This window comes from Gadus chalcogrammus, chromosome 13 (assembly GCF_026213295.1).
Source record: "Gadus chalcogrammus isolate NIFS_2021 chromosome 13, NIFS_Gcha_1.0, whole genome shotgun sequence".
Classification (NCBI taxonomy): domain Eukaryota; kingdom Metazoa; phylum Chordata; class Actinopteri; order Gadiformes; family Gadidae; genus Gadus; species Gadus chalcogrammus.
In genome coordinates, this window is record NC_079424.1 from 20178292 (window position 1) to 20204487 (window position 26196).

Genomic DNA, 26196 nt, shown 5'->3' on the forward strand with positions numbered 1-26196 from the left:
CATTATTCCTGTACATAATTTTTTCACCCCGTGTATGATTATATGCCATTAGATGTAGATCACAAAATACGCAGGCTGAATGCAGAGCTACAATGACTTATTACCAAACGGCCCAGGAATCTATTCCAGGAGTATCCAGCCTTTATATCCTCGTATCCACCTCATAAGCATCACCCATTCAGTGCATTGTGTGTCAATCGATCTCAAGGAAAGTAGCAAGCGGAAAACTTTATGAGAACTATCATGGCCATTGTATGTTCTTTGATTGTTCTTAACACGAGGATAACAGAAACCAACGCGAGGACGCTATCCCTCTGCCCGAGAGGTAGCTATTGAATCTGTGCCCCGTCACACCTCCCGCAGTCACCTCTCCCTCTCCCGGCTGTGAGTTTTATACAGCACATGCAGGCTTTAATGCTGCTCCAATGCCCCTGGAGACAAGTGTCAACATGCACTACACCAAAAGGAAAAAGTAATTTTAGGTAGCGCCCGCCACCCGCTACAGCTGTGGACAGTTTAACCGAGGAGAAAGAAAAAAAACGCTGCATTTCCAAGAGCAAAGAATGCCTTTGATAAGAGCGGCGGGGGAGACTAAAGTGCTTATTTACTGTCACTCATACTTTATCATTGTATTTCCTGCATTCTCAAACGCTGCAGTGGCGGCCGCAGCATGCACCGGCGGCCATGAATGCCCTTGTTATGCCTCGACTGGGGTTTTGACTGAAGGCTGCAAATAGTCCCCGTCAGGTGCAGGGGTTCTGCCTTTTGAAGACGTTAACAGTGGGGGGTGGAATAGGAGGGGCGGGGCTGTTGATGGTGCTTTCTATTGGTTACCGGATCTACTCATTCCTTCCAACCCTCCCCCCAGAAGGATGGTTCTGGGTTCAAGCCTTCTCCCTTGAATGTCCCGAACAGCTGCTCAGAAACACTTCCAGCTAAAAAAAAGGGCTTTGGATGAAAGTGTGTGCTAAATGGCTGTGATAGTCGTTACTTTCTGAACCGGTTTCAAACAGGACTGGACGCAGCGTTTAAAACTGAACACTGCAGAACACAAATTTCCAATTAGCGTTAATCTTCGTCTATCATGCGAGCATACGGAATAATCGCCTTGATCATTTGCCATGGCTAATGATCCGTGAGACAAGCTGAAAATCCTTGGGAGAGGTCTGAGCATGCCAGAAATCAATATCAATTACACCTGTATTGGAGAATTGTCAAAAGCAAATGCCCAGGTGTGCCTATTTTAGCCCTCGTCAGCCAATCGTTCTTTTGTTGTTGTTGTCGGATAACGACAGCCCCCCCCCCGCCTCCCACCACAATTTATTTTAAATGTGATCACACCTGCTAACACAGCCTCTAATTGACCGTTAACCTTGACGGGGACAGTTTATGAGAAGAATGGCACGCACATTAGTCTTATCACAGAGCAGCGGGACAAAAACTCCCCAGAAACAGCATTTTGCCGTCTCATAGGATCTGATGCAATAAGTTGAAAACCCAGCAGCGGTACTGCATTTCTTTGCCATTGGAAAATTACCTTGACACAGGTGGTGGAACCAATTCCGAATGATTTCAGATCAATTACGGTAATGATTATTTTAGGGGAAATAACATCGAAAATTGAACCAATTTCAATTTCAATGAAGCGTTTGTTTATTGTTTTCAAAATGTCTCGGGTGTGCACCACATTTTGCAGCTAACATGGATGGCTAGGCTCCAAGGCATGCTGAAATGGACAAAGCCGTTGGGGTTCCACCACAACGGGAACCTCCGCAGGACAAAAACACAGACTCCGCCTTTTCCTTCTTCATACTCCAGGGGCTGAACCCCTGTTCCACCAATTGTCCCAGGTCTTGGGATGTGATGACCTGGCTAAAACTAACCACCACAACCCCATCCCCAAAACTCCTACTCACAAGCCACCACTTTATTAATGCTCCCCGACAGCAGTTAGCAACACATTTATTTATGTTTCAATCCCAATTAAGAAGCAGGTCTTTTAACGGTCAGTATGTTCATAGCGTAATGCAGCAACTCGCACCAGACACATAAAAAAGCACAGGACACGATAGCTGGAGCGTTATAGGTCATCATGGGGGAAACCCCCGTGTAGGGTGTCCTTCGTTCTGCTGAGTATCGAGTCAAACTGATGTTTTGAGAACTGCACTGCGAGCTGTGTGCAGTCAGGCAACACTGCGAGTCCTAACCTGAAACTAATTATTTGGTGAAATTTGCCATAGGCTTTTGATGGCCTTCTACTCTCTCCCCTTCTGTGAGCCTCATGGCTGAGTAATTTCACTGATATAATCGTAACCCCCTATTTTTGAAGTCCTGTTTTATTTACTGTGGTAATCAAGCGGAGAACTGCATTGGCATGCTGGCTCCTGCAGTCAAGCCTGCCACTCGGTGGTTAGCGATAGAGGCTCTGTGAGAACGCTGAATGGGTCTGTGTTTACAAAAAGGCCCTGTCGAATTATGATGTGATTTGCCACGATGCGTCTTGTTTATACAGTGATTATTTCATGAGTATACCTCAGTTCTTGAATGTTGACAGCAAGGTTATACCGAACCAGCCCGGGCTGGTGTTGATTCTGCCGTCACTGTTCAATCGATACGCATAAATTCATCCTCACTCAGTAGTTCGCTGGTGCGCCTGCTCCAAAAAAAAAAGCCACATTGTCTATGTCTTTGTGTGACTTATTAAGGTGACAGCTTGTTTCCCAAACGCCCCCCCCTCCCCGCCCGCCCCTCCCAAAATCTACCCTTCATCAAGCAGATCAAAGATGATACACATTGTTGGAAAAAGATCAGAAGGATCCTTTCCAGCGGCTTTGCGATAGCGAGGATGCTATCAGAGGAGGCGGCGGGCGCGCTATGCTAACGGCGGCTCAAATGGGACATGAGGAACTGACACGACAACAAGCCGCCGTTATTCCAGAGCAGGAGCCCTGATTATCCGTACTACTTTCATCTTGTCACACAAAAAAACGGTGAAAATCAGCACAATTCCGTCCCACTCCTCCAGCCCGAGTACTTCGATCCCAATCACTTCCCAAAGAAATAAAGACCCAGCCTTGTCCTTGCAGCTTGGTGATTTACACAGACGCTCCCGGGCAGTCCTGCCATGTTCCGAACGACGTTCCCCCCTCTTTGGAGAGCTGTTGCGCGAGACACGCCGCCAACATGAGAAAAAAAAAACGACAGCGGCACTTGGTGCTTATCTCGACTGTGAATTATTGATACCTGCCTCTCCTCTCTCCCCCTCTCTCCTCCTCCCTCTTCTCAGGACAGAAGTGCACACTGTCTCCAGAGATAATGGGAAACCGTGCAGACATTTTGTCTGGGCCGTGGCGGCAAGGAAAGAGCAGACAGGGTGGTGCTGGTGGTGGCGGTGTGTGTGTGTGTTGGAGGGTGGTGGTGGTGGTGGTCGCTGGCTCAGTGGTGGGGGTCCGCCGTCCATCTGTCGGCACCGCTGGGCTTCCTGCGGGTCTGTCTCTTCTCACTCCCGTCAGTTGCGATGCCCAACACGACGGCTGCTAACGTAAAGCCAATTGCACCCTATTTAACCTTTTAATTCTCTTTTATATTTATATATAAAGTCGGAAGCCCATGCCTCCTTATTCACCACACACACGCACGCACGCACACACGCACGCACACACACACACTCACACACTAACACATACAAAGGGCAGAATCTGCCATAAATGACCCAGAATGCCTGGGGATCCAAGTGGAAGAGGGGGCACCCAGGGATGTGTGTCTGCACAGTCCTCCTGTACAGAGACCCTGCTCCTCCACCTGCATGATGGGGGTGGAAGGGAGGCACCTGATCTCTGGTCTTTTGGTCCCCAGAGGATGAGTCTGGGAGGGGGAATGATGGGGGGGGGGGGGGGTACGAGAATGAGAGGCCCAGATGCAGGTATTCAGTTATATTGAAGCATTACTGTGAGCCCCACTGTTGTTTGGTAACAAATGAGGTCAGAGCTTGTTCCAGTAGCCCTTTTAAAACAACACGTTGACGTTGTTGGTTTTATGCGTGTGTAGAAAACAGTTTGTTCGACTATTATAGACCTATAATTCTTCAATCCTAACTCTCTCACTTCTTTGCAAAAGCAAGCTTCTGGCTCAGAGTTTCAAGTGGCTTAGAGCATAGCTCTAACTTTAAATAACCTAAATAACCTAAATGTGACACATAGTTTCTTGAGAGTAACTATCTAAGTAATGAATGAGCTTAACCAACTCCGCTATGCAAAGCTTGAGAAAATGAGACCAAGATAAATATGGTTTTACGAGTGCAATGGAAAGTACACTGAGTGGAAGTACTATTGCTACACAGGAAGTGATGTCATTGTTGTTATCACTTGTCACTGGTTTCTATTGCTTTTGGGATTGCTCTGGTCCTGTCTCCACATGTGTAGCTCTTTGGTTTGTGGTCAGTGCTGGGTTTGGCAGAACGTTCGACTCGGCCACAGCATTGCTCCCAATGACTCGACTTGTCGTAGTTTCTTCACATGAGGGTTAACCCCAGGCCTTCCCCTAGTTTTGCTTAGCCAAATACTCTCCACAGCATACTTTGCATTTGGCCGCTGTGCTCACCCTGATCAAAATCTTTTACGACACGGACGACACTGACTGACTGTGTCAATTGAAGGAAGCTATTAGACCACTGGTGGGATTCAATTCATGCCCCCCCCCCCCCCCCCTCCCACGACCCACTTTCACTTGAGGCTGGAGGCATTATCAAACACAGCGTTATCCAAATCTACCGAATTTTTGCCTCACAAGGAAACCCATGGTGGTGTATGGCTGTAGCCCTTTGCATACATCTACGGATAGTGGTGAAATTACATTAGGACTGGAGTTAAAAAAATAGTGCGAGGTGAAAATGCTGCCCGACTTTTTTAACTTTCAATGAATTTGGTGTGTGTTTGTGTGTGTGTGTGTGTGTGTGTGTGTGTGTGTGTGTGTGTGTGTGTGTGTGTGTGTGTGTGTGTGTGTGTGTGTGTGTGTGTGTGTGTGTGTGTGTGTGTGTGTGTGTGTGTGTGTGCATCCGTGTCTGGGCATGCATGTGTCCATGCGTGAGCCCTTACAAAACCTGTGAGTTGCAATTACTGTACATGCGAGTGTCAGAATATGGAAAAAAGCTCAAAGCTCACCGTTACTCATTTCACCATCAAAGGGGAAAGAGATATCTCCCTTTCCCATAATTATGCAGCCGACTCTGTGTAGAACACCCGGCGCCTTCAAACTAACTCCACGGACAAATCCGTTTGCTTTGCTGCTTGACGGCGGCCCAGAGAGCACCGCTCAGAGGTGAAAGAGTTCACACACGCTTCTTCACCGCATGCCGTGGCAGACTCAGGCTTCCGCCTATTTACAGTTTGCAGATTCAGCAGAGCATCTCAGATAATTAAAATTCTGCATGATTTGATGAGTAAGACCACTCACTCTTGATCCCCTATGCCGTACCCTTCCCCTCCCCCGACTGGCTTTGTTCAAGGTCCGTGGTTTTCATTGTCGCTTGCTGTTTTTTGTTTGAAAATGTCAGGGTTCTGTTGTTAAAGCGTTTTTGACCTTTTTTGTTTGAGTGCGAGTGGCCGTTCTAAAGGGCACAGGGAAGACATTGCATCCGAATTAGGTGTAAGAAATTAATCAGCCTTTCAAAATAAAATAAATCAATGCCTCATCGTTGTCTGCTGCAAGGAAAGAAAACCTAATTGGAATCATTGAGCAATGGTCCAACCTCTATATTACCCAACAGAGACGTAATGAAACGGAAACGTTTGGATTAAATACAGATTCAGAGAATACTGCAAGGCCCTATACTCAAAGCTTTACCAGGCAGGTAAAGGAGGAGTTATGATAATTATTGAGTTTCTATAATAATGATGATAATAAGAATCCAATAGAAAAAATGTGTTTGCACAGTATACCCTGTTTGTATTACAATCAATATATCAAATATTTGGACTGTTTGAAATACAGGGTTGGAATTGCATGGATAATATTTTAAATGTTTGCAATACAGTATTTTCAAAAAATTACAGTTGTTATTTCTGTGTTGAAGTTCAAGTTCAGGTTGTATTTGTCCAACATAACGTTATAGACCTACAACCAGTAGTGGAATTATTTTGTGCCTATGCTGCCGACCTCTTCCGAATCATACAAAAAAGAAATGTAGGAATGTAACGTAAAAGAAAATCAAGTTGAAATAAATTATTAAAAGAAAAATGTTTCTTTCCTCAGAGTTTCCATCCTGGAAAACGGTAATCTGCGGATCTGGAACGCGACCAAAGTGGATGCCGGCGTTTACACCTGCCTGGCCACGAACCAGTTTGGTGTCGCCAGCAGTTTTGGGAGTGTCACAGTTAAAGGTAATCCCTCTTCTGCGAAGGCTCTAGTTTAAGATGACACCATAGCTGATCTATGGCATCCCATGCACACTTGCTGCCCTTGCAGCATATATTTCATATTCCATGTGGTTTTAAGACACAGGGGCTGGATAATGTTGTGGTTCGGGCTTCTGCGTTGGAACCCCAACGTCTGCACTCTACCCTAGCCGCCCTAGCCCCCTCAAGAAGAAAATCAAATATGCACAAATCTGCTCTCACTTTGGATTAAAGTGTCTGCCAACAAGGACTCTCTCAACGAGATGAAACAGACAGCGCCCTATTGTTGTTTTCCTGCCCTCTCCTTCTGAAATAATCAACTCTGAGCAAGTCGAGGTCATGGGAAGTGATTTTACCACCCCTCTTATGGTAATTGTCACTTGTATTGCGTTTTCTTGAGTCATTATGTCTTGAGTGGGAGTCGTCCTCGTCAGTAGAGGCTGTTTTTGAAGATGTTGAAAACAAACAAAAACAAACGGCGTGGAGATGCTCTCTCGTTTGAACAATTATCAATGCGGATGGGGGGACTGCTTTTTTGTCTTGCTCTCTGCATTGATCACAATGACTCTTGGGGTTCCGTTCCTTCCTCACCGCTTTGCTGTTGGAACAGAAGAAAGCCCTTGTTTGCGTTTGTTGGCCCATCTGAAGGGGAGGCCCCAGGGGGACTGCCCTCTGGCGCCCCTACGTATTATACGTGATTAACAATGAATGAAGTGTGTGTCTTTGCTTGCCATTTGTTCCTACCGTGTGCGTGACTCTTTCTGCTGGTGACATGCCCCCTCTCACCTCCTCTCTGAGCCGATGTTGGGGGTCGGACGTGCGCTGACGTATTCACAGACCCCTACTCCCACTGTGACCCCTGTTCGTCTGGATGGTTGATTTGCACGACCTCCCCCCCTCCCCCCCAGAGGTTGACCTTTGTGGATCTATAGAATTATTGATCCTTCTTCATATTGGCTTGAGGGAGGGAAAAGGAGCCGGGGACAAGAACTGAAAAAAATTAAGTTCATGCCTCATCTTTCAAAAGGTTTGCCAATCGATTTGCATGCGCAGTATGTTTCAATACGCTCCAGTGGTTTCTGCAATCGAACCTTGCGGGGTCGGAGTTCAAGGAGCGCTCAACAGCCCACGCAGTTGCCCATGCAACTGGGAGGCTGGTTTACAACACGCCAGGGTGCACCCATTTGGCATATGTACATGTACACAGTCTGTCTATACGCTCCTGTAATATGCTAACATAGTGTTGTGACCAGGGTGTCCAAAGGTACAGGGTTCGATCCCCAATGTCTGCAAGCAGCATGTAGACATTACTGCACAAGAAGCTTAACCCCTATGGGTCCCTGAATTTACTGTAAGTTGCTTTGGGTAAAAGCGTCTGCTAAATGACTAATATGCAACAATTTAATGCTTTCCAAATGAGCACTTTATATGTAATGCTTCCCAACCAAGCACTTTACATACACAAATGAACAGTTTGTCTGCAGCAATGCTGACCAGCTCTTTCGCATAACTGCAGAGGCATCGCTCAGTCACGACTCCTGCTACCATTCATCTCCAAGGTCCACCGTGTTACATTAGAGCAGAATGGAAAAGAAACGTACTGTCTGGTCTTCCTCACAATATGAAGTTGAATACAACATCGAACCAAAACAATGCTACTGCCATTCTTCCAAATAGATTAATGATTCCAAACATTTTATTATTCTTAATCTCTGCTTGAAAAAAAAAGTTAAATAAAAAGGATCGATTTAAATGTTTGGGTAACACAGAGTGAATTGAAAATAGTGTCATGAAATAGAAGGCTTAATTTTTTTCTCCCATCAAATTGTATTGACTCCTCAGCAGGCCTCCTTGTGAGGGACTGCATTGAAAACATAGATCGCTGTCAATCTTATTCACTGGCCATAAGAGAGAATACCTATCCATCTCTCTTTTCAGGAACAAAGCACAAGCACAGATAGGACAGGAGTTTCCTAAAACACTGACACGTTTGTCTCCGAGTCAGCAGCCATGCTCGTCTCCTCCTCTTCTCTGTTGAATTATAAAAGACAGATTTCATATATTATAAATGCTGGCAGCCGGCCATGGTTTCGCAGAGAGAGAGAGAGAGAGAGAGAGAGTGCAGCTAACTCAGCCACTAGGCTGAAGCCTGACTCACATCCTAGCTGACGCCAGTCGTTCCCCGGGACTGTGTCCATCGGCGGCTCTAACTACAGTACCAGAGCAGGAAGGCTCCTGTCAGGCTGGAGGAACACGTGATGGAAATGCGAAGGCGCGTTACGCCCCATGCCCACTGCCTCCGTCAGTTGTCCGTTGCCCATTGACTTTGCATGGGGACGGACGCGCAATGCATTGTGGATCCGTCCGTTCAGTTGGAGCGTTCGCCACCGTCAGAAAGTTGAAAAATGTTCAACTTTTTCGGCAGCGACGGATCCGTCATCCAATCAGATCGCGTATGCAAATTTAAGCACTGTGACGCGACTCGGGCTCTGACGATACTGGAAAGCGGGAAAGCGGGTCATCTTGCCTCGCAACAAGCAGGAAGAAGCGGGAAGAACCCGGCGAACCGATTTGATTGGCTGACGGATGCATCTGCAAAGACTACTCCCCCATCCGTCAGCCACGCCTTCCCACGTCCGTTGACTGACGGTGCAGTGGGCACGAGGCGTTAGCCTTTGGTTCGGTACCGTGTGATCACAGTGGGAAGGGGGGGGGGGGGGGGTTCCATAGGGGAGGGGGGTGAACATGACATGTTGTAATTGTACCTGCTGCCCTTTATTTACACGCATAATATATTACACGCTTTTAAATCCATCATCTGTACGAAGGGATATATGTACTGTACATGTGTGTGTGTGTGTGTGTATGTGAATATGTGGGTGGGTGTAAATTTGTGCGTGTGTGTATGTGTCAGGGTGTGTGGGTGTGTGTTTGTGTGTGTCTGTGCGTGCATGTGTCTATGTAGGTGTGGGTGTGTGTCTGGTTGTTCCTGCAAGCGTATCCATGTCTGTGTGTGTGCGTGTGTGTATGTGCCTGCAGCCATAGATGTATTTGCATGTGCCTATGATTGTACATGCCGGTGTGTGTGTGTGTCTGTATGTGTGTGTCTGTGTGTGAGGTTTGCGGTTTCTATGGCCTCAGCCCAGTGCGTATAGGTGTGATGATTTATTTAAGCCGAGGAGAGGTACATTCACATCTGCCTCCTCCAATACTCAGCTCGACATCCTCAAAACTGGGACAAAGAATTATGAATTGGCTATTTATCGTTCTCTGTTTAGTAGCTACCTCTCTTCTGTGTTTTCTGAATCTGTCACATTTGATACTATCTAGGAAATAGGACAGGGTAATTTGCACCAATTTATTGACGAATGGGTAACCTGTTTAGTGTTAGTGTGCGTTTGTGTGTGTGTGTGTGTGTGTGTGTGCGTGTGTGTGTGTGTGTGTGTGTGTGTGTGTGTGTGTGTGTGTGTGTGTGTGTGTGTGTGTGTGTGTGTGTGTGTGTGTGTGTGTGTGTGTGTGTGTGTGTGTGTGTGTGTGTGTGTGTGTGTAATCAGCCAGGGGAAGGGGCTGGGAGTGGTTTATTTTAAATGACTTTTCTGATGTGAAAACATGAAAAAAGAAAAATCCAGATCCGTCCACCTCCTAATATAACCGAAGCGCTGCCAGGCCGGGTCGGACCCGTCAAAACAAATGAAGCATGTTAACTTCCCCATTATCCCAACACTGAAGGGATATTAGCAGATTAATTGCACTTGATTATACACATGTTCTTGGATGTTTATTACACCACGATGAGCATTTTCTCATCATCACTCAGCCGAAAGGAAAACTCACAACTATTATTGCGCTATGTATGTGTGTGTTTCTGTGTTTGTGTGGGTGTGTGTTTCCAGTTTGAAGTTCCCAGTTTACTTTCATGCACCCATTGAATTGATCTAGAAAGCAGCAGCAGCAGCTGTGATTGATGGAATGAAGCGTTTAAGGAGTCCCAGAGCGCCTCAACAAGGTGTGTGAAAGGTGCGCTTTTGGATTTGACTTTCATGAGAAGTCAAGAGCTGAGCAGATGAGGAGTGGATCGGCTATTGTACATTAGGAGGTGTTTTCTGCCTGCTGTTGTAATGAACACTCTTGCAAAGGGCTCAGCATCTTCTTCGTCGCGTCTCACTGACCAACTGGCCCCAGTTATTTTCCTTTCCAGTTTTATTGTACTTCCAAGGTAAGGAACCGAAAGCAGATGAACTGCTCTCACTCCCTTGAGTGGGGGGAGGGGCTGGAAAAAAAAGTAATGCATTTCAGCTTTTGCTTTACAATGAAACTTCTCTGGAGAAACGTTCAAACCATACAAGCAATCCATTCTCCTTGAATTCACAACAGAGCGAGTCTCGCTACAGCCCTGACATTTTCAAAGAACCACCCACATCTCTTTGCCCGGATGAAAGTGTGCACAATTTTTACGTTGTTACTCCGAAAGCAGATTAATATTATTTACTATATTATTTATTGGATTATGAATAGAAACCATCACAAAAACATAATCCCACTGGTCTTGATTTAAACCTGGTGGGCCATGCTATTCACTCAATGCAATCTGCACCGTCTAGCTTTCCAAACTTGTATTTGTGGTAAAGAAATTGCTCAATAGACCATTAATTCTCTCAAAGAGAGAAAGGAAAATCCATGGATTGATTTTACGCTTTTTGGACTATTGTAATGGTTTCAGTGAAAAACTATGTGCAGTTTCCAAACAGAATCATGCAACTATTATTGTGGTACAACCAGATGCAGAACTATTATTTACCTCTTCATTACCAAAAGAGAAAATATTGAAGGCCAAGTGAGTCGAAGGAAACTGCACCGCTCTGGAGGAAGCGAAGAGGAAAATGTCCTTAAATCGTAAATATAAACAACATGTTTGCTGCTGAGCATATTCACCGTCTCCAAATAAAGTAAGGCCCATTTTTTTTAAAAACAAACTTTCATCCTGCATCAAAAGGCAGCGCTGTATGTCGTTTCAAAATAAGTATAAACTGACTCAAGCAGAAAAAAATAGATGAGTTGCCTAGATCTATTTCGAGGTACCTGATATGTATCGTAAAGTAAGAGAGGAGACGATTTTCTAAATCCAGTTTTTGCTGTAGAGCCTGGGAAACTATGTAACCTAAAGAGGAGAGTGCATTCTCCTACCCCCTTTACACACTCTTCTGCATTCACACCTTCCTTTTTTTTTTTTATTCCATCCAAATAATTTTGCATAACTGGTATGTAAAATGATGTAACTAAAGCAGGTTTTTCTTTGGGTATTTCTTCATATTTGTTTTTGAAATCTTTTTCTTTGACCAATTAACACACATCTTTCTCAGTGCTGAGCACAAGGTTTTGCTCATTCATATACTGTTCATTAATATAATATACTGAGACCACTGTTATTTATCACATACCCTAAACAAACAAATATGCAGGACACCATAATATCACCTGCTTTGAAAATGGAAACAAACAATGATTGTGTTCACGTCGGGATTTGAACCCGAAGGTCTGTAATCTACCCTGAGCAAGACAACCAATCTCTAACGGCTTCCCAAAGCTAGGGTCAGCAATTTGGATCCAGTCTTACCCTAAAATTACCACCCCTCCCTTCAGGCCTCGCTCTAAAGCCCCAAAACACAAGACTAGCTCGCTGTCTTAAGCAAAAGGTTGGCCTAGCCTTGTGGAAGTCTCCAGTCATGCGCAATGAATGCAAGGGCCGAGTGCTTGCAGGAAGCCGGGTGAGGATTCCTCCAAGTAGACGGCATGCAATATTTTATTTTGGCCGCATGAAATGATTGGACAGGCTTATTACAGTCCTGTGATTGATATAATTTCTTATTTTTTCAAAGCATTTGATTTATCGGTTGTTGTCTGGATGTAAAGAGAATTGCAACAAATATGGAAAAAATAAAATAAATTGGCTACCCTGGCTTTAAAGGTTGGGTACGCGATTTGCGAAACGCCAGCAGATTTTGAAAATACACAACTCAAATGGTCCTACCCCCTCTCCTTCAACGCTGACTCTGACTCCACCCATTCCAAGTACCTGGACGCGCAATCATGCACGAGCGCGAACAGAGATGCGCGAGAGCGAGCCAGGCTAGCGTAGGTTTTCGTTTAACAACATGGCACTACATTCAGCTGTAAATTGCACCCAGTACCGAGGGAAGTAGGGGTTTTGGGGGTGCTGCAACACCCCCTGTCCGAGGCCCTGTCTTATCACAGAAAACGATCATTTCTAAAAACCAAAGTGGAGATTTCTGAAAACGCCGGTTATGTGTTGTCGTATCAACGGGGAGAAACGGGATTTTAGGTTCTGAAGCGTCACATTATGCACCAGGAAATGCTTAACGTCATGTGAGCGTCCGCTGCATCCGCTGTACCGTATTGGTCCGAATATAAACACAAACCCCATTGTAATACGACCTATATTTGGAAAAAAGATTTGAAGACCAGATCTTGATTTCATGAATAAATAAATTGTATTAATTGAAATAATATACGAAAATAAAAAGGCATAGAATAAAACACTGCATTGCCACTAAACAGTAGTGCAAATAGGCCGTACTGATGTGTACACCAAAGACTTCCTGACACTCCTCTGCCCCGCTGTGTTCGCTCTGGCTGTGGTCGCTCCGAACTGTTTCGGCCCGTGGCAAAGCGAGTCATCCTCGCTGCTGTCCAAGGCATGTTGAGACGCAGCATTTATTTAATGCTCATATGTCCTAGTGCTGAAAAAAGGTTATATGAAAAAGTCTGAGGGTAGCGGTGGTGCGCTAAACTTGTTCTGTGAGCAGCTGGATGTGAACCATGGTGTGAAGGAAGTGAACACAACGATCGATTTTCAACTGTGCGCGCATGCACTGGTGTAATTGAGCTGCGCTGCTATATATCTTTTTTTATCAATGTGACGAGTTGCGAGTCTAGTGCAGGCCGGGGTTTTTTTCCCAGCACCCCCTGCTGAGAATACGTTCTCGCGGCTATGGTTGCACCAGATGTTATAAACATTAAACGGTCACATAAATCATTACTATTTTTAGAAAATGTATGTTTGTTTCATATAATTGTATTGGAAGTCCTGGTTTTCACTAGGGTTGCCGCGGTGTGGACATTTTCACACCGAGTAATACACTCGTCTCAACACCGGTATTACCGAGTATAAACGGTATAAACTTTGAAACTAGGTCAACCGCCACACAAGCATCGGTTTTTAGACCCTTCTCGTCCTTCAGTTGCCGCAAACGTTCAAAAGCAGCGCCTAGGATTATTCTTGATTTCAGTTTTTCTCTTTCAGCGTTTTTATTATCAATTACTCTCTGAAAAAGAGTTTTCCTTCTCTTTGCTGGTGGTGGTGGTGGTGGTGGGGATGGTGGCGTCTTGTCTGCCATGGAAATTGTCTTCTACTGCTAGGTCCAAATGTGGATTAACTAGTTCCAGTAGATACCGCAGGATAACAACAAACAGGAGCTTGCTCTGGGTCACGAGCTCTGGGTCACGAGTACTGCACGAAGACCGTTTGATTGACGTACTTACTGTCCAATGAAACTCGGTGGCAATGGAAATGATTGGCTGGAGTTTTTCGAGCCCTGCCCGTTCCACAGATGATTGACAAGTTTAATTTTCATGTCAGTACTTCTAACTCAGTGGCTGTAAGCGGGTTATGATAAGGATTTCAAGTAATTTTGCAAAAATGGCCAAAAAAGCGAATCACCTACGCAACCTTTAATGAAGGATTCGACTAACCAGAAGGTTCATCCATTCTATGACCGAAAACCTTTTTCTCCCTCGTGACGTCTGATGTGAGGTAGGGTGTGATATGTTCTGAGTGACTACCACCCTCTCTACCACCATAGTTGCCGAGGGTGTCAAGATAACCTCCAGATAGATGGTGTGAATTCCCCATGCTCTGACCCAGATGATCCTGGCACATGATTCCTCACTGCATACATTATTCACACATCGATGCCCCATGACAAGACCTTCGCTGAGAAGCCAGATGTACGACTTGTTACTTTACGGCTCTTTTTCGCTCCTTGACGCCAGGACCAATTCTCCTCCTTTACAACTATTGAATTATTTCAACACTTTGAGGCTTTCAGACAGAGGGAAGAACACAGACGTCACTGTAACATGTAACATGTACCTACATAAGTAAGTACGGCTGACAGCGCCTTGCTCGAGGATACAGGCAGAATGTGGACATCAGGGTTCGAACCTTGTACCATTTGTGCTGGGAGTCGAACGAGGAGGGCGGCGAGGAGGGCGGCGAGGAGGGCGGCGAGGAGGGCGGCGAGGAGGGCGGCGAGGAGGGCGGCGAGGAGGGCGGCGAGGAGGGCGTCTCTATCGCTCCCGTCTTCTCCCACTCAGTCCTTGGGGGGGAAGCGTATTGGCGTTAGTACGGGTTGGTGCGTTCTCCCCCTACCGCGTCCCTCCAACTCGGCTGTCTGCCCCGTCTGATGCGTGTTCGGTCCTATAAGAGGCCTCTGCCGTCTCCCTCCCCCAGGTGATCCCAGTGCCCGTGATTGTCCGGGGTGCGTTTGATGCGCCCTCCCGCGCCGCCACGCTGGACGGCCCGTACCTCCCTCGGACTACCTGTCCGCGGGGAGGCCGCTGTTCCAGGTGCCGGCGCGGTTCAACCCCCCCAGTTGCCGCGGGGTTGCCACCACATCCACAGGGACACACACACTCCACTATCCCAACACACACACACTCACAATCTACTCATACCAAACATACACTTGCACACACGCACCACCACCCACAAACACTACACCATACCGCCGGGTCCATTGCTACAAACACAAACACACTCGACTTCCTCCACAACAAACGCACATGCACAGCGACGGCCACAAACACACACATGTTGTTCCTCCCCCAAAACATACAAACACACACACACACATACACATTTCAAAGTGGGGCAACACAATCCTCGTAGTAGTCCTGCGGCGTGCTAGCCAGGCTACGGCGCTGCTTGCTACACCCCCCGCCCGGCGCCCGTTCCCCGGTCCCTGGTGACCCCTGGTTAAGTGGAGGTTTGCCTGCACACCGGGGCTCCCGACAGTGAAATGTAACAAGGCATTATCCAGCAGAGATATCAATCACTTTACGCCAGAGAGCTCCCCCAGTAGTGCTGTGTTGGGTAGGACTATTGGGTCTGTGTGTAACCAGCCTTGGTTGTCCATATAATCTGTCACAAATGATGACAAAAGAGAGTAATAAGGGGGACATATTCCCAAAGTTACTGTCTCACATGCAGGGGGGATGACTATGCCAACCAATGGATTGCAGAGAGACGATGGGAACACTCACACACACACACATGCCAGTCGGCAAACAGGCAAGGCGAAACCGGCACCCCCCCATAGGGTAACATACAGGGGCGATAAACGTTAACAATATGTCTCCGTGCTCATCAGAGTTGGACTACAGACTGTTCTGGAAACTCCTCAAACCACCGAATATCCCTGGTTAGTTTTGCTTTATTCAATTCACCTGTTTTGTTTGTTTTAAGGTGTCATTCTAAAAGCAAAAAAATTGCGTGCACTTAGATACTGAAACCAAGAGAGTGTGTGCTTGTCAGAAAAGTACACATTTTCTGTCCAAGAAAAAGTGTTTTTGCGCCGTGGCTGACGCTGCTGAGGGGTAAAAGTGCAGCTTTTTATCCCTCTCCATGTTCCGGTATGTTATGTGTGACTAAACCATCAATAGGGTCAAGAGAGGAAGCGCAGGTCGACCCTGAGGCAGCCTTGCCCGTGGCCTTCGAAAGGATATTTATTTTCCCTGCTCCTCTTCGCAGCTGTCAGGCGTTTTATTATTTAGCATCTGCGATATTAGTTGAAAGCATGTGGGCTTTTGCCGTAATTCACATGCGTGTATCGAACGCACCAGCACTGCTACAACACTTAGCAGTGCCATCAAATCTCCTCGGTGAGGGGTGGTGGTGGTGGTCGTGGGTGGGAGGTGAGGTGAGGTGAGGCAATGAATGCATCGGACATACTCTCTAGACAACGAAAAAAGGAGAAGGGGACGAGGAGGAGGAGGGGGAGGAGGGCTACGGACTCGGAGGGAGTCCTGTCGCCCGGGGCCGGGTTTAGACAGTGTGCTCCACAGCGCTCGCAGGAATCTGAAGCGAGCAATCCCAGCACCCCCCAGAGGGAGAGCAGCCACCCTGCACCCTCTAAACACACACACACACACACACACACACACACACACACACACACACACACACACACACACACACACACACACACTGCCCTGCTGGATGTACTCTTGCTAGGTACCTCCCTCCCCTCCCCCTCACCTCCCCCTTATCCCCTCTGCTCTTCGAAAGTAAGCAGAGGGTTGAGTGATGTCCGCCCTTGCAAACCTCACCCTTCTCCTACCTGTGCTTTACTGTTTTGACGTGTGTGTGTGTGTGTGTGTGTCTATGTGTGTGTGGGTGTGTGTGTGGGGGTGGTTTTCTGTGTGTGTATGTTTATGTATGTGTTATAGACAGGGATATAGAGACGGAGAGACAAAAATATCCGGATGCAGCGGGAGAGAGAGAGAGGAGAGAGAGAGGGAATGGGATGGAGAGACCATTGTCACCCTTTGGGGGGAGTGCCAGCGCCAGGACTTGAATGTTTTCCAGATGTGCGTCTGGGGTATTATGCAGAGGAGGGGGGGATTCGGTAGCACTAAAGCTGACGGATAAGCCCACAGGTACGCATGGATGCAAGACACCTAGAGACCCATATTCTGGGGCAGTTACCGTGCTCTAGCGACATAGATGCCTTTTATATAGAAATAAAAACAACCAGTACACGCATTAGGGCTTGGCCGTTTTGGTTGCAGAACAGACTGCAGAGCACTCAACAAATAACCCTCTTAACGTGGAATGGTTTCTTCCCAAGCCTGAGCAACTGTTTTTTAATAGATAACAGTTTGCCTGCTCTCTCTCTCTCTCTCTCTCTCTCTCTCTCTCTCTCTCTCTCTCTCTCTCTCTCTCTCTCTCTCTCTCTCTCTCTCTCTCTCTCTCTCTCTCTCTCTCTCTCTCTCTCTCTTTCCTGTGGTATACTCATATTAAGTCCCTCTGGCACATCCACTAGGATGATGGAAGGACTCTATGCAAATGGGAAGCCGTTCTCCACAAAGAATTCTAATGCTGTGGGAGTGTGTGCTTGAGAGGGTTTGTGTTTGTGTCTGTGTGTGTTTACGTAGGTGTGTGTAGATGTGTGTATGTGTGTGTGCGTTGTCGGTCACCATTTTTTGTTATTTTTTAATATATTGTATATATTATTGTAATACTAAAATAAACTTTTATCCAAAGACTTCAGAGATGAGCAGGTAGGGTTTTGAAATCTTGCTCAATGGTGTAGGCAGGCTCTGGGGTTCAAACGCATATACTTCCGGCTGGGATTCAAACTAAAATAACCAATAGCTGCCAACGTGGCTCCCCCAAAGACCCCCAATACTATATAAATATACTGTCTGTGTGCCTGTGCGTTCCCTCCTCCACAGAGCCTACAGTGATTGTCACCCAACCGTCCACCATGGATGTCACGGTGGGCGAGAGCGTCATCCTGCCATGCCAGGTGACCTATGACCCCTCGCTGGAGCTGAAGTTCACCTGGTTCTTCAACGAGCAGCTCATACACTTCGCCAACCATGGAGGGTACTTTGAAAAAGTGGGCGGAGTAAGTACGCATGTCTCACCTCCAGCTTTCACGGCCGCTGCTCGGCTATTTTCTGATCTAAGAGAAGACTGCTTTCATGCAGGTGTTGTCAATCATGGTCTGCAACATTTACCCAATTTTTATAACGAGAATTAAACAGAACATGGCCGATTGAAGTTGACCGTCAAACTTTGGCGTTAACTGAGGTACTCTGCAGACTGCGATTGAAGCAGAACTCTCTTCTATTTGAAAAGAGTCGAGCTTACCAGTCCCCTTCAACAGTTACTGTTTGTTTGAGAGCAACCCAGGCATACTAACCGATGGTTATTGACTAAATAGATTGGACTAGATTACTGTTGCTGCTTTAGTTTATCCCCAATAGAAGTAATGACATTGATATTATTCAATACAACCATGGCAGGATCAACTCTATCAATAATTAAACAGATTCATACGAATCCAATTAAGGAAAATTATCATATTTTTCAGTGCTTATTCAATGTAACTTTAATGGATATAAATAAATAGTAAAAATGTGACCTCTACGTAAGAAACAACTCCATAGCAGTGGCAGACTCCTTATCCGTCATAAAAAGTGTGTGAGTGTTGTTTTGGTGAACTTATTCCACCATTTGGATTAGTATTTATATATGCATTTCATTTCACATCCCATTCATCATCAGCACTGCAATACGCAGTGACCAATCACAGAGAGATCAGTGACTGCAGTGCACCCCGGCCATGCTAATATTTCATTTGTGTGCAGGACACTCATAAAAGCTGGTCCTATCAGGGGGACATTGATTTTTGTCCCTTTTCGGCCGTGTTCAGAGATTCTATTGAACAAAAGGTCTAAAGGGTTGATGGTTAAGATACATTGGCCCCATCAATATTGCACTCCTCCTTTAGAGAGCGGGCCCATAATAGATTCAACTGCAGCGCAAGAGATAGAGTATGGGAGTGTTTGTATCGTGTTTATTATTTATTGCCTGAAAATTGCTGCATGTGGCTTATTTAAGAATGGGGGGTAAAATGAAAGAGAACGATATTTACATAATGCAACTGGTCACGACCTTACCGTCCCCCACCCCCCCAAAAAAAATTATGCACTTTCAGCAAAAGCTCCATAACCGATACGCTGTAGTTGTTTTGTGAAGTAATTTAACTGCATTACCGCCGCCCAAAAATCGAATGTCAATATTTTACAGGCAATATTTATTTAAAAAGAATCCCCACCTTGAAGCGTTGGGGGTGGTTGTATAATCTCAAAAAGCCGTCCCTGTCATGTTTATATCCGTGCTTTTGGATTTGAACCTAAGACTATGTGTTTGTTTAAATACCAACCTCCCCCATTGTTAGTGTTAGGTCTACTAATATAAGCCAAATCACCAACGTTCGCCGGCCAGTGTGCCACCAAATTCCGCCACCACGGATTTGAAGCCGGCAACTTCTGGTTCTGGATGCCGATCAGTAAATGATAATCTACGCTTGGCTGGCCAAAATAGTAATTGGAACAACTGGGTGTGTGAAGAGCTGGCAATCGAGGTATCTATTAGGGTGCTGCTCTTATCACTGAAGTAATGAAAGCACCTCCACAGCCACTAGAAAGAAAAGGCTGCCGGGCATGTCGTGAATGCATTTATGTAATAATGACTGCGGCTGACAGGAATCATCTCCAACATGAGATAGAGTGCTTTTCCACTCAGAATATGGACAATTCAGTGGCGCCGCCATGATTGTATGGTACATTTCTAAAGCAGATCCATATCCAGGAGGATAAGGCCGGCCCTCTTCCCATGTGACGAGACAGAGAATTACTCTTGAATTACAATAGCTTGGTGCTTACCATGTAGCTCATGGAACTGTGTGTTTTTGTGTTTGTGTACGTGTCTGTGTGTGCGCATGTGTTTTTGTGTCCATGCGTGTGTCTGTATGCTTGCATATCTGTATGTGTGAATCACAGCAGCATTCGGCTGGGGACATAATGATTCGAAACGTGCAGCTGAAGCATGCTGGGAAGTATACGTGCGCGGTGCAAACCAAGGTGGACAGCATCTCCATAGCTGCCGATCTGGTTGTCAGAGGTAAGCCAACCCTGCGCTACCTGTTGTCCGCACGCCTAATTGCTACGCTGATGAGCCAGAATGGAGGTGCTAATCCTTGTTTAGAGATGATTAAAGGGTCACTATAGTGGAAACAGAGCAATTGCAAAAGTGTCTTGATTGGTTACAGGGATTTTATAGCATAACCGATAGGGACTTCAGGTTCGGATGCACAGATATTTGTGGAGGGTTTAATGGAGGTAGACCCGAATACACATTAAGACATCCATAAACAATGTTCACTGGCCAGAGTCTGAAGCCATTTAATGGAATACATTCATGAGGAAATGTAAAGAAAAAGTGAAATGTTAGCCAGCTGAACTTAAGGTAGGAAGCACCATGGGTGCTGTAAGATATGTGAAATTTGTCATTTAATGTGCATGTTGCGTGGCAAATGTGCTCCCATAAAATATAACCGAAGGTACTCTTACTTTGTAATTAGTTATGAGTAGCTCCCAACATTCACACACCAGTCAAATTGTATATTTAAACCTCCATTTCTCGACTACTTCGACTTGCTTCCCTTCTGCCTCCTACTTCACATTGCTCTCTCCTTCACCCTTTGTCTTCATCTCACTCTCTTTTACTTACTCGCTCTTTTTCTCTGCCAATGTTTCTTTTTTTATCTCCCTCTCCCTCTCATACTTCCTCCCGCTCCTTTACTCACTCTTTTTTTTCTGCCAATGTTTCTCCCTTGGTCTCTTTCACTCCCACTCACCCTCTCATACTCCCTCTTCTACCCGCGTATATTCTACCGTCTTACTCTCTCCGTTCCCCCCATTCCCCCCCTATTTTCCCTCTCTCTCTCTTTAACACACTTTTCTGTACTCTCCCTACCCCCATCCAGGTCCTCCTGGCCCACCAAACGGCATCCATGTGAGTGAGGTCAGTGAAACGACCGTTTCCCTGTCCTGGAGGCCCGGCTCCGACAACCACAGCCCCATCACAGCCTACACCATCCAGGCCCGAACGCCCTTCTCCCTGGGTTGGCAAGCAGTCACCACAGGTACTCTCTCTGCCTCTCCCTCTGGTGCTCTTTGGATCCACTGTTCTTGGCGTGTGAAGACAGGGTCCAAAGTTTGGCCAGCTTGCCGTCAAGCCGCTTGGATCCAGCAGCAGCACAATCACAGCACAATAAACGTACACATTGCTGGTGTCAAGCTGCTTTCATGGCCTCTATTGAGAACACATTGTTGAATTCACGGAACACAATGACTTCATCATAGGAGATGACAAGAATTACGATCAGCAATAAGAAGCTCATATAAAAACACAACTTGCATCTCACAATGTTTTATGAAGCTCATCATTTTCTACTGCCAATCAAGATACACTCAAATGCCAACACAACACAGAGAAGCCCTTTGAGACTGTGATAAAGGACGATATATATAGTGAATGATGTCTGTAATCCACTTTTGGGCCAAGTAGCCTACACATTCTCTATAGATTTGATGAGGCTGTTTAAAGAGGGCACCACATATGGATTGAATGGATTAAACACAGGTAACTGCAAGACAACTGTTTAATGAGTAATGCACAGCACAAAGCAATTCAATAATACTTTTTCCAGTCCCACTATATTGATGTAGCATCAGACAGCCAAACTGATATTTACAAATGAGCCAGGAAGGAACATGCTTTCTCCTTTTCCTTTTCCTACAGAAAAAGTACAAAACAGTAAATGCAGTAGTACTTAAAACAAGCCACAATTGAGTTAAAGATACACCTCTGAACCATTGCCTTTAATGAATACCATTCAAGAACAGTCAAACCATCCCCCTTGACATCAAACGTCTAGAACCTCTTGAATCTTCACCGATGTTTGGGAATAAATAAAAACACTATGGGTTACCTGTCCTGGTTCACCTAATAAAAAAAAGATACAACATTTATCATTTTAAAGTAATCCATTATTGATATCAGGGACAAGACTTTGAGGTTTCGTTTTAAGGCTCTTGAATGCAGTGCTGAGCTGTGTTCATGTGTGGAAGGCCCACAGTGCGGTAGTTCTTGTTCCATTGGCTTATTGAGTTAAATGAAGTACACTGTAATGTACTTGTTTTGACATCGGGCTCTGCTTTGCAAGTAAGTGTTATATCAAATCAAATCAAATCAAAAATCGGTTATGGCTCTAACATGTCCTTCCAGAGTCTTGTATTTCTGCAGTGTGTGCTTTCATCTTTTACTCGCGTGTAACAAAAATGGACCGGCTGGCACACATAGCATCCTCCCTCGAATAACTTAATAACTTCTAATAACTTAACAGCAAAACATAATATTAGAAAACACTGAGGCAATGCACTGATCGCTAAGGCCGTCCCTTAACAGAACCAAAGACACATTAGACCTGGAATTGGTCCATATTAAAATCGCCTACGGGTTTTTGGATGTGTTTTTATGGTTGTTTAGTTCTTGAATTTGCCTTTGCTTTCGTCTTTGGAGTCTGAATGTGTGTTTGTCTGTGTTTGTGTGTGTGTGTGTGAGTGTGTGTGTGTGTGTGTGTGTGTGTGTGTGTGTGTGTGTGTGTGTGTGTGTGTGTGTGTGTGTGTGTGTGTGTGTGTGTGTGTGTGTGTGTGTGTGTGTGTGTGTGTGTGTGTGTGTGTGTGTGTACGTTTTTGTGTCTGAACTAAGTGTCCTTGTGTGAGTCTCTAGTGTCCTTGTGTCCCGCCCACCTGGGGTACACCCCTAGCCCACTCAGGACCGCCCACCCAGCAAACAGCGGTGTTAAACTGTTGACACCAAGTTGACATGTAGCAGCGCGAACAAAATCTGTTGACACACAGTATGTGGATGCTGACGAAATGCACTTTTGTGTGTCTGTGTGTGTGTGTGTGGGGGCTTCATGCATGATTGCGTGGGGGCGTGCCTGTATGTGTGTGCGTTTGTATATGTGTGTGTGCTGAGGTGTTTGTGGGCATGTGTATGAGTACATCTGCTTCTGTGTGTGTGTGTGTGTGTGTGTGTGTGTGTGTGTGTGTGTGTGTGTGTGTGTGTGTGTGTGTGTGTGTGTGTGTGTGTGTGTGTGTGTGTGTGTGTGTGTGTGTGTGTGTGTGTGTGTGTGTGTGTGTGTGTGTGTGTGTGCGTGTGCCCGTTGGCCAGTTCCAGAGTCGGTGGGGGGTCGCCAGCTGACAGCCACAGTCACAGAGCTGAACCCCTGGGTGGAGTATGAGTTCCGGGTGCTGGGCAGCAATGCGGTGGGCACGGGGGAGCCCAGCAAGCCCTCCAAACAAGCCAGGACAAAGGAGACCTGTACGTACTGCAAGAACAAAGGCAAATCCATGTCTTACTTCTGCTTTCAGCTTTTGGTTTCTTGGGCTTTTAGGGTTCATTCTTTCAAGCATTGATTTTTTGTTTTTGAGTCAAAACAAACAGGACCAGCCAGCATAAAGGCCAATTTTTGTACTTCCCCCTTTGTTTTTTGGGGGTTTGTTTTCATTCAATATATTTTTCAATAATGTTTCGATTTAGCCCTTAGACTAGCCCTTATTACCCCTACTATTTATTCACTACCGATAAATGGCAAAAAATAAAAGGGCAAATTCATGCAAACTTCTGAGCTTAGTTTCTGGGTGGTTTCATTTGGCTTTCATTCAAGGTTTCATTCAATCCGTCATTGATTTTTTTTTTTACTTTCTTTAATTGTTTATTACAATTCGGAAGTCACAATCAAAACACGCCATTGGGTTTCGCACAATGGAAAATGAACGTCATGCTTCTGTTTTATTCTTTCAATCCCTGAGAAAGACACTACGGAGAAACAATAGAAAGAAATAAGTGTTTGTTCATGTGTTGTGACTTTTGTCTTTTGGGTTTCTTTTTGAGTTTATAGTCATTCCATCACCGATTGTATTGTTCAAATTTTTCTGAAGGCACTACCAAAAATACGACAGAAAGAACCAAGGCAAATTAATGTCACACCATTATGTGATGTTTTTTCTTTGTCTTTTTTCTTTGGTTTCCTTCAATCAATCCCTGATTTTCGTTTGTTCCCACGACCACTTATTTCCCCTACAATTAAGTCAGATTCTAGTAATGGCAAGAACAAAGACAAATTATTCTTATTTCTGGCTTTGTTTCAGATTTAGTTACTTTGATTCATTCGTTAAATTAAAGTGTTTTTATTTATTTTGAATTCATAATAAAAATAAAAAAAAGTACAATTTCAAAATTGTATTATACAGTTACTACTCACAAACAACAGCCAAAAAGGCAAATTATTACCTCATTTCAGTTGGTTTTCTTGTTGTGTTCGATTGTTAGATCCTCTTTTTTATTGAAATGTTTCAAGTCATCATTTTGATATTAAAACCTAGATTAGGATTAATCTATTCATCATTCTGATTAAACCTGAAAAGTCCCCAGCTAAGCTGTCATTAATAGCGCCTCCCTGCCCCCCCCCTCCTCCAGCTCCGAGAGTCACGCCTGCTAATGTGAGCGGTGGAGGCGGCAGTCGCTCCGAGTTAGTCATCACATGGGAGGTAAGCAGCTCACACCCTCCCCCCCATGCCTCCACCCCCAGCACCACCACAATCACCGTCATGATCACCATCATTATCATAACCATCACCATCATCATCATCATCATCATCATCATCATAACCATCATCATCATCACCATCCTCTTCATCACCATCTTCATCCTCATCATCTTTATCCTTGCAACCACTCAAGGCCTTGATACATTCATGACAGCTCCCCCTACTATTTGAACGTATAAGTTAACCTTTTTCTTCCGAGAACACAGAGGCAATAACTGCCGCTGTCACCCCGGGGGGAGGGCTATGTGCAGGAAGGGGGGGAAAGGGAACAAAATTCCTTTTGAGGATTCAATGAGATAATTAACGTGGAATGGTTTCTTCCCAAGCCCAAGCAACTGTCTTTTAATAGATTACAGTGTGCTCGCTCTTTTTCCAACTCTCTCTCTTTCTCTCTTGTTATCGTTCTTCCCTTTTTCTTTATAGTGTCGTTCTTTCCACAAAAAAACACCCTGCCATTAATCAACATAAAGCTCAAAAAAGATTATTATCATTCTGCCTGAAATCATCGACCCCCTGTTGTGGACAATTTATCCGAACGAATGTTGATTCTCGTTTTCAGCATGCCCAAGTTCAATTAAAGTCTAACTTGTGCTTAACAAAGTGTTAATTTTCCCGTCGACTCTGAGCCACTTCAGTCACTTTTCCATTTGATGTGATAGCGGGTTGTGATTTGATGGCTTTAATTGGCACTTAGAGCCAGAGTCTGAGAGAGTGAGAGAAAGGCAGAGAGAGAGAGAAAAAGGGACAGAGAGAAAGATAGCAAGAAAGAGAATGACGAGAAAAGAATAATGAGAAAAAGTCTGAGAGGGAGCGAGACAGACATAGAGACAGAGAGCAAGAGAAAGAAAGAGAGACAGAGAGAGAGGGTTATTTGTTCAGTGGTCTGCAGTCTGTTCTGAACCCGCAACGGCCAAGCCCTAAAGGTGGTACTGTTTGTTTTTGTTTCTATATAAAAGCATCTATGTTTTAAAGGGTCAGGAGAGGCAAGGTATGAAGGAGGAGGTTTATGTATAAAAAGCGGTGTCTATAAATATATGATGGACACCAAGGTTTTCTGCTGGTCTGAACAATAGCAAAGGTAATGCGTTGGGAGGTAGAGTGCAGGGATCATGCTCAGGGCATTGTGCTGCTAATGGACACGCAGCACCACCACAGTGTCTACGTGCACGCACATGCATGCGTGTGTGTGTGTGTGTATGTGTGTATTTGTGTGTGTCTGTCAATATCTATATTCATAGATATATTCATGTGTGAATGTGTGTGTGTGTGTGTGTGTGTTTGTACGTATTGTTATGGGTTTGTGCCTGTCTGTCTATTTTTATGCATATTCATGTATGTGTGTGTGTTTGTGCCTTTTGTTATGTGTGTGCGTGTGCGTGTGTTTGTGCGTATTGTTATGTGTGTGTCTGTGTTTGTCATTGTCTATCTGTAAATATCTTTATATATATATATATATATATATATATATATA

General features: G+C 45.2%; 1 protein-coding gene across 1 annotated transcript in view; it reads left to right on the forward strand.

The window, feature by feature from the left end:
* cntn4 (contactin 4) overlaps positions 1-26196 on the forward strand; it is a 121317-nt gene that overhangs the window by 88777 nt on the left and 6344 nt on the right. Inside the window, exons 12-17 of the mRNA XM_056606479.1 lie at positions 6250-6377; positions 17928-18103; positions 20049-20166; positions 21032-21190; positions 23287-23436; positions 24595-24665. Of these exons, the coding sequence (XP_056462454.1) occupies positions 6250-6377; positions 17928-18103; positions 20049-20166; positions 21032-21190; positions 23287-23436; positions 24595-24665 (802 nt within the window). The remainder of the gene's footprint in view (positions 1-6249; positions 6378-17927; positions 18104-20048; positions 20167-21031; positions 21191-23286; positions 23437-24594; positions 24666-26196) is intronic.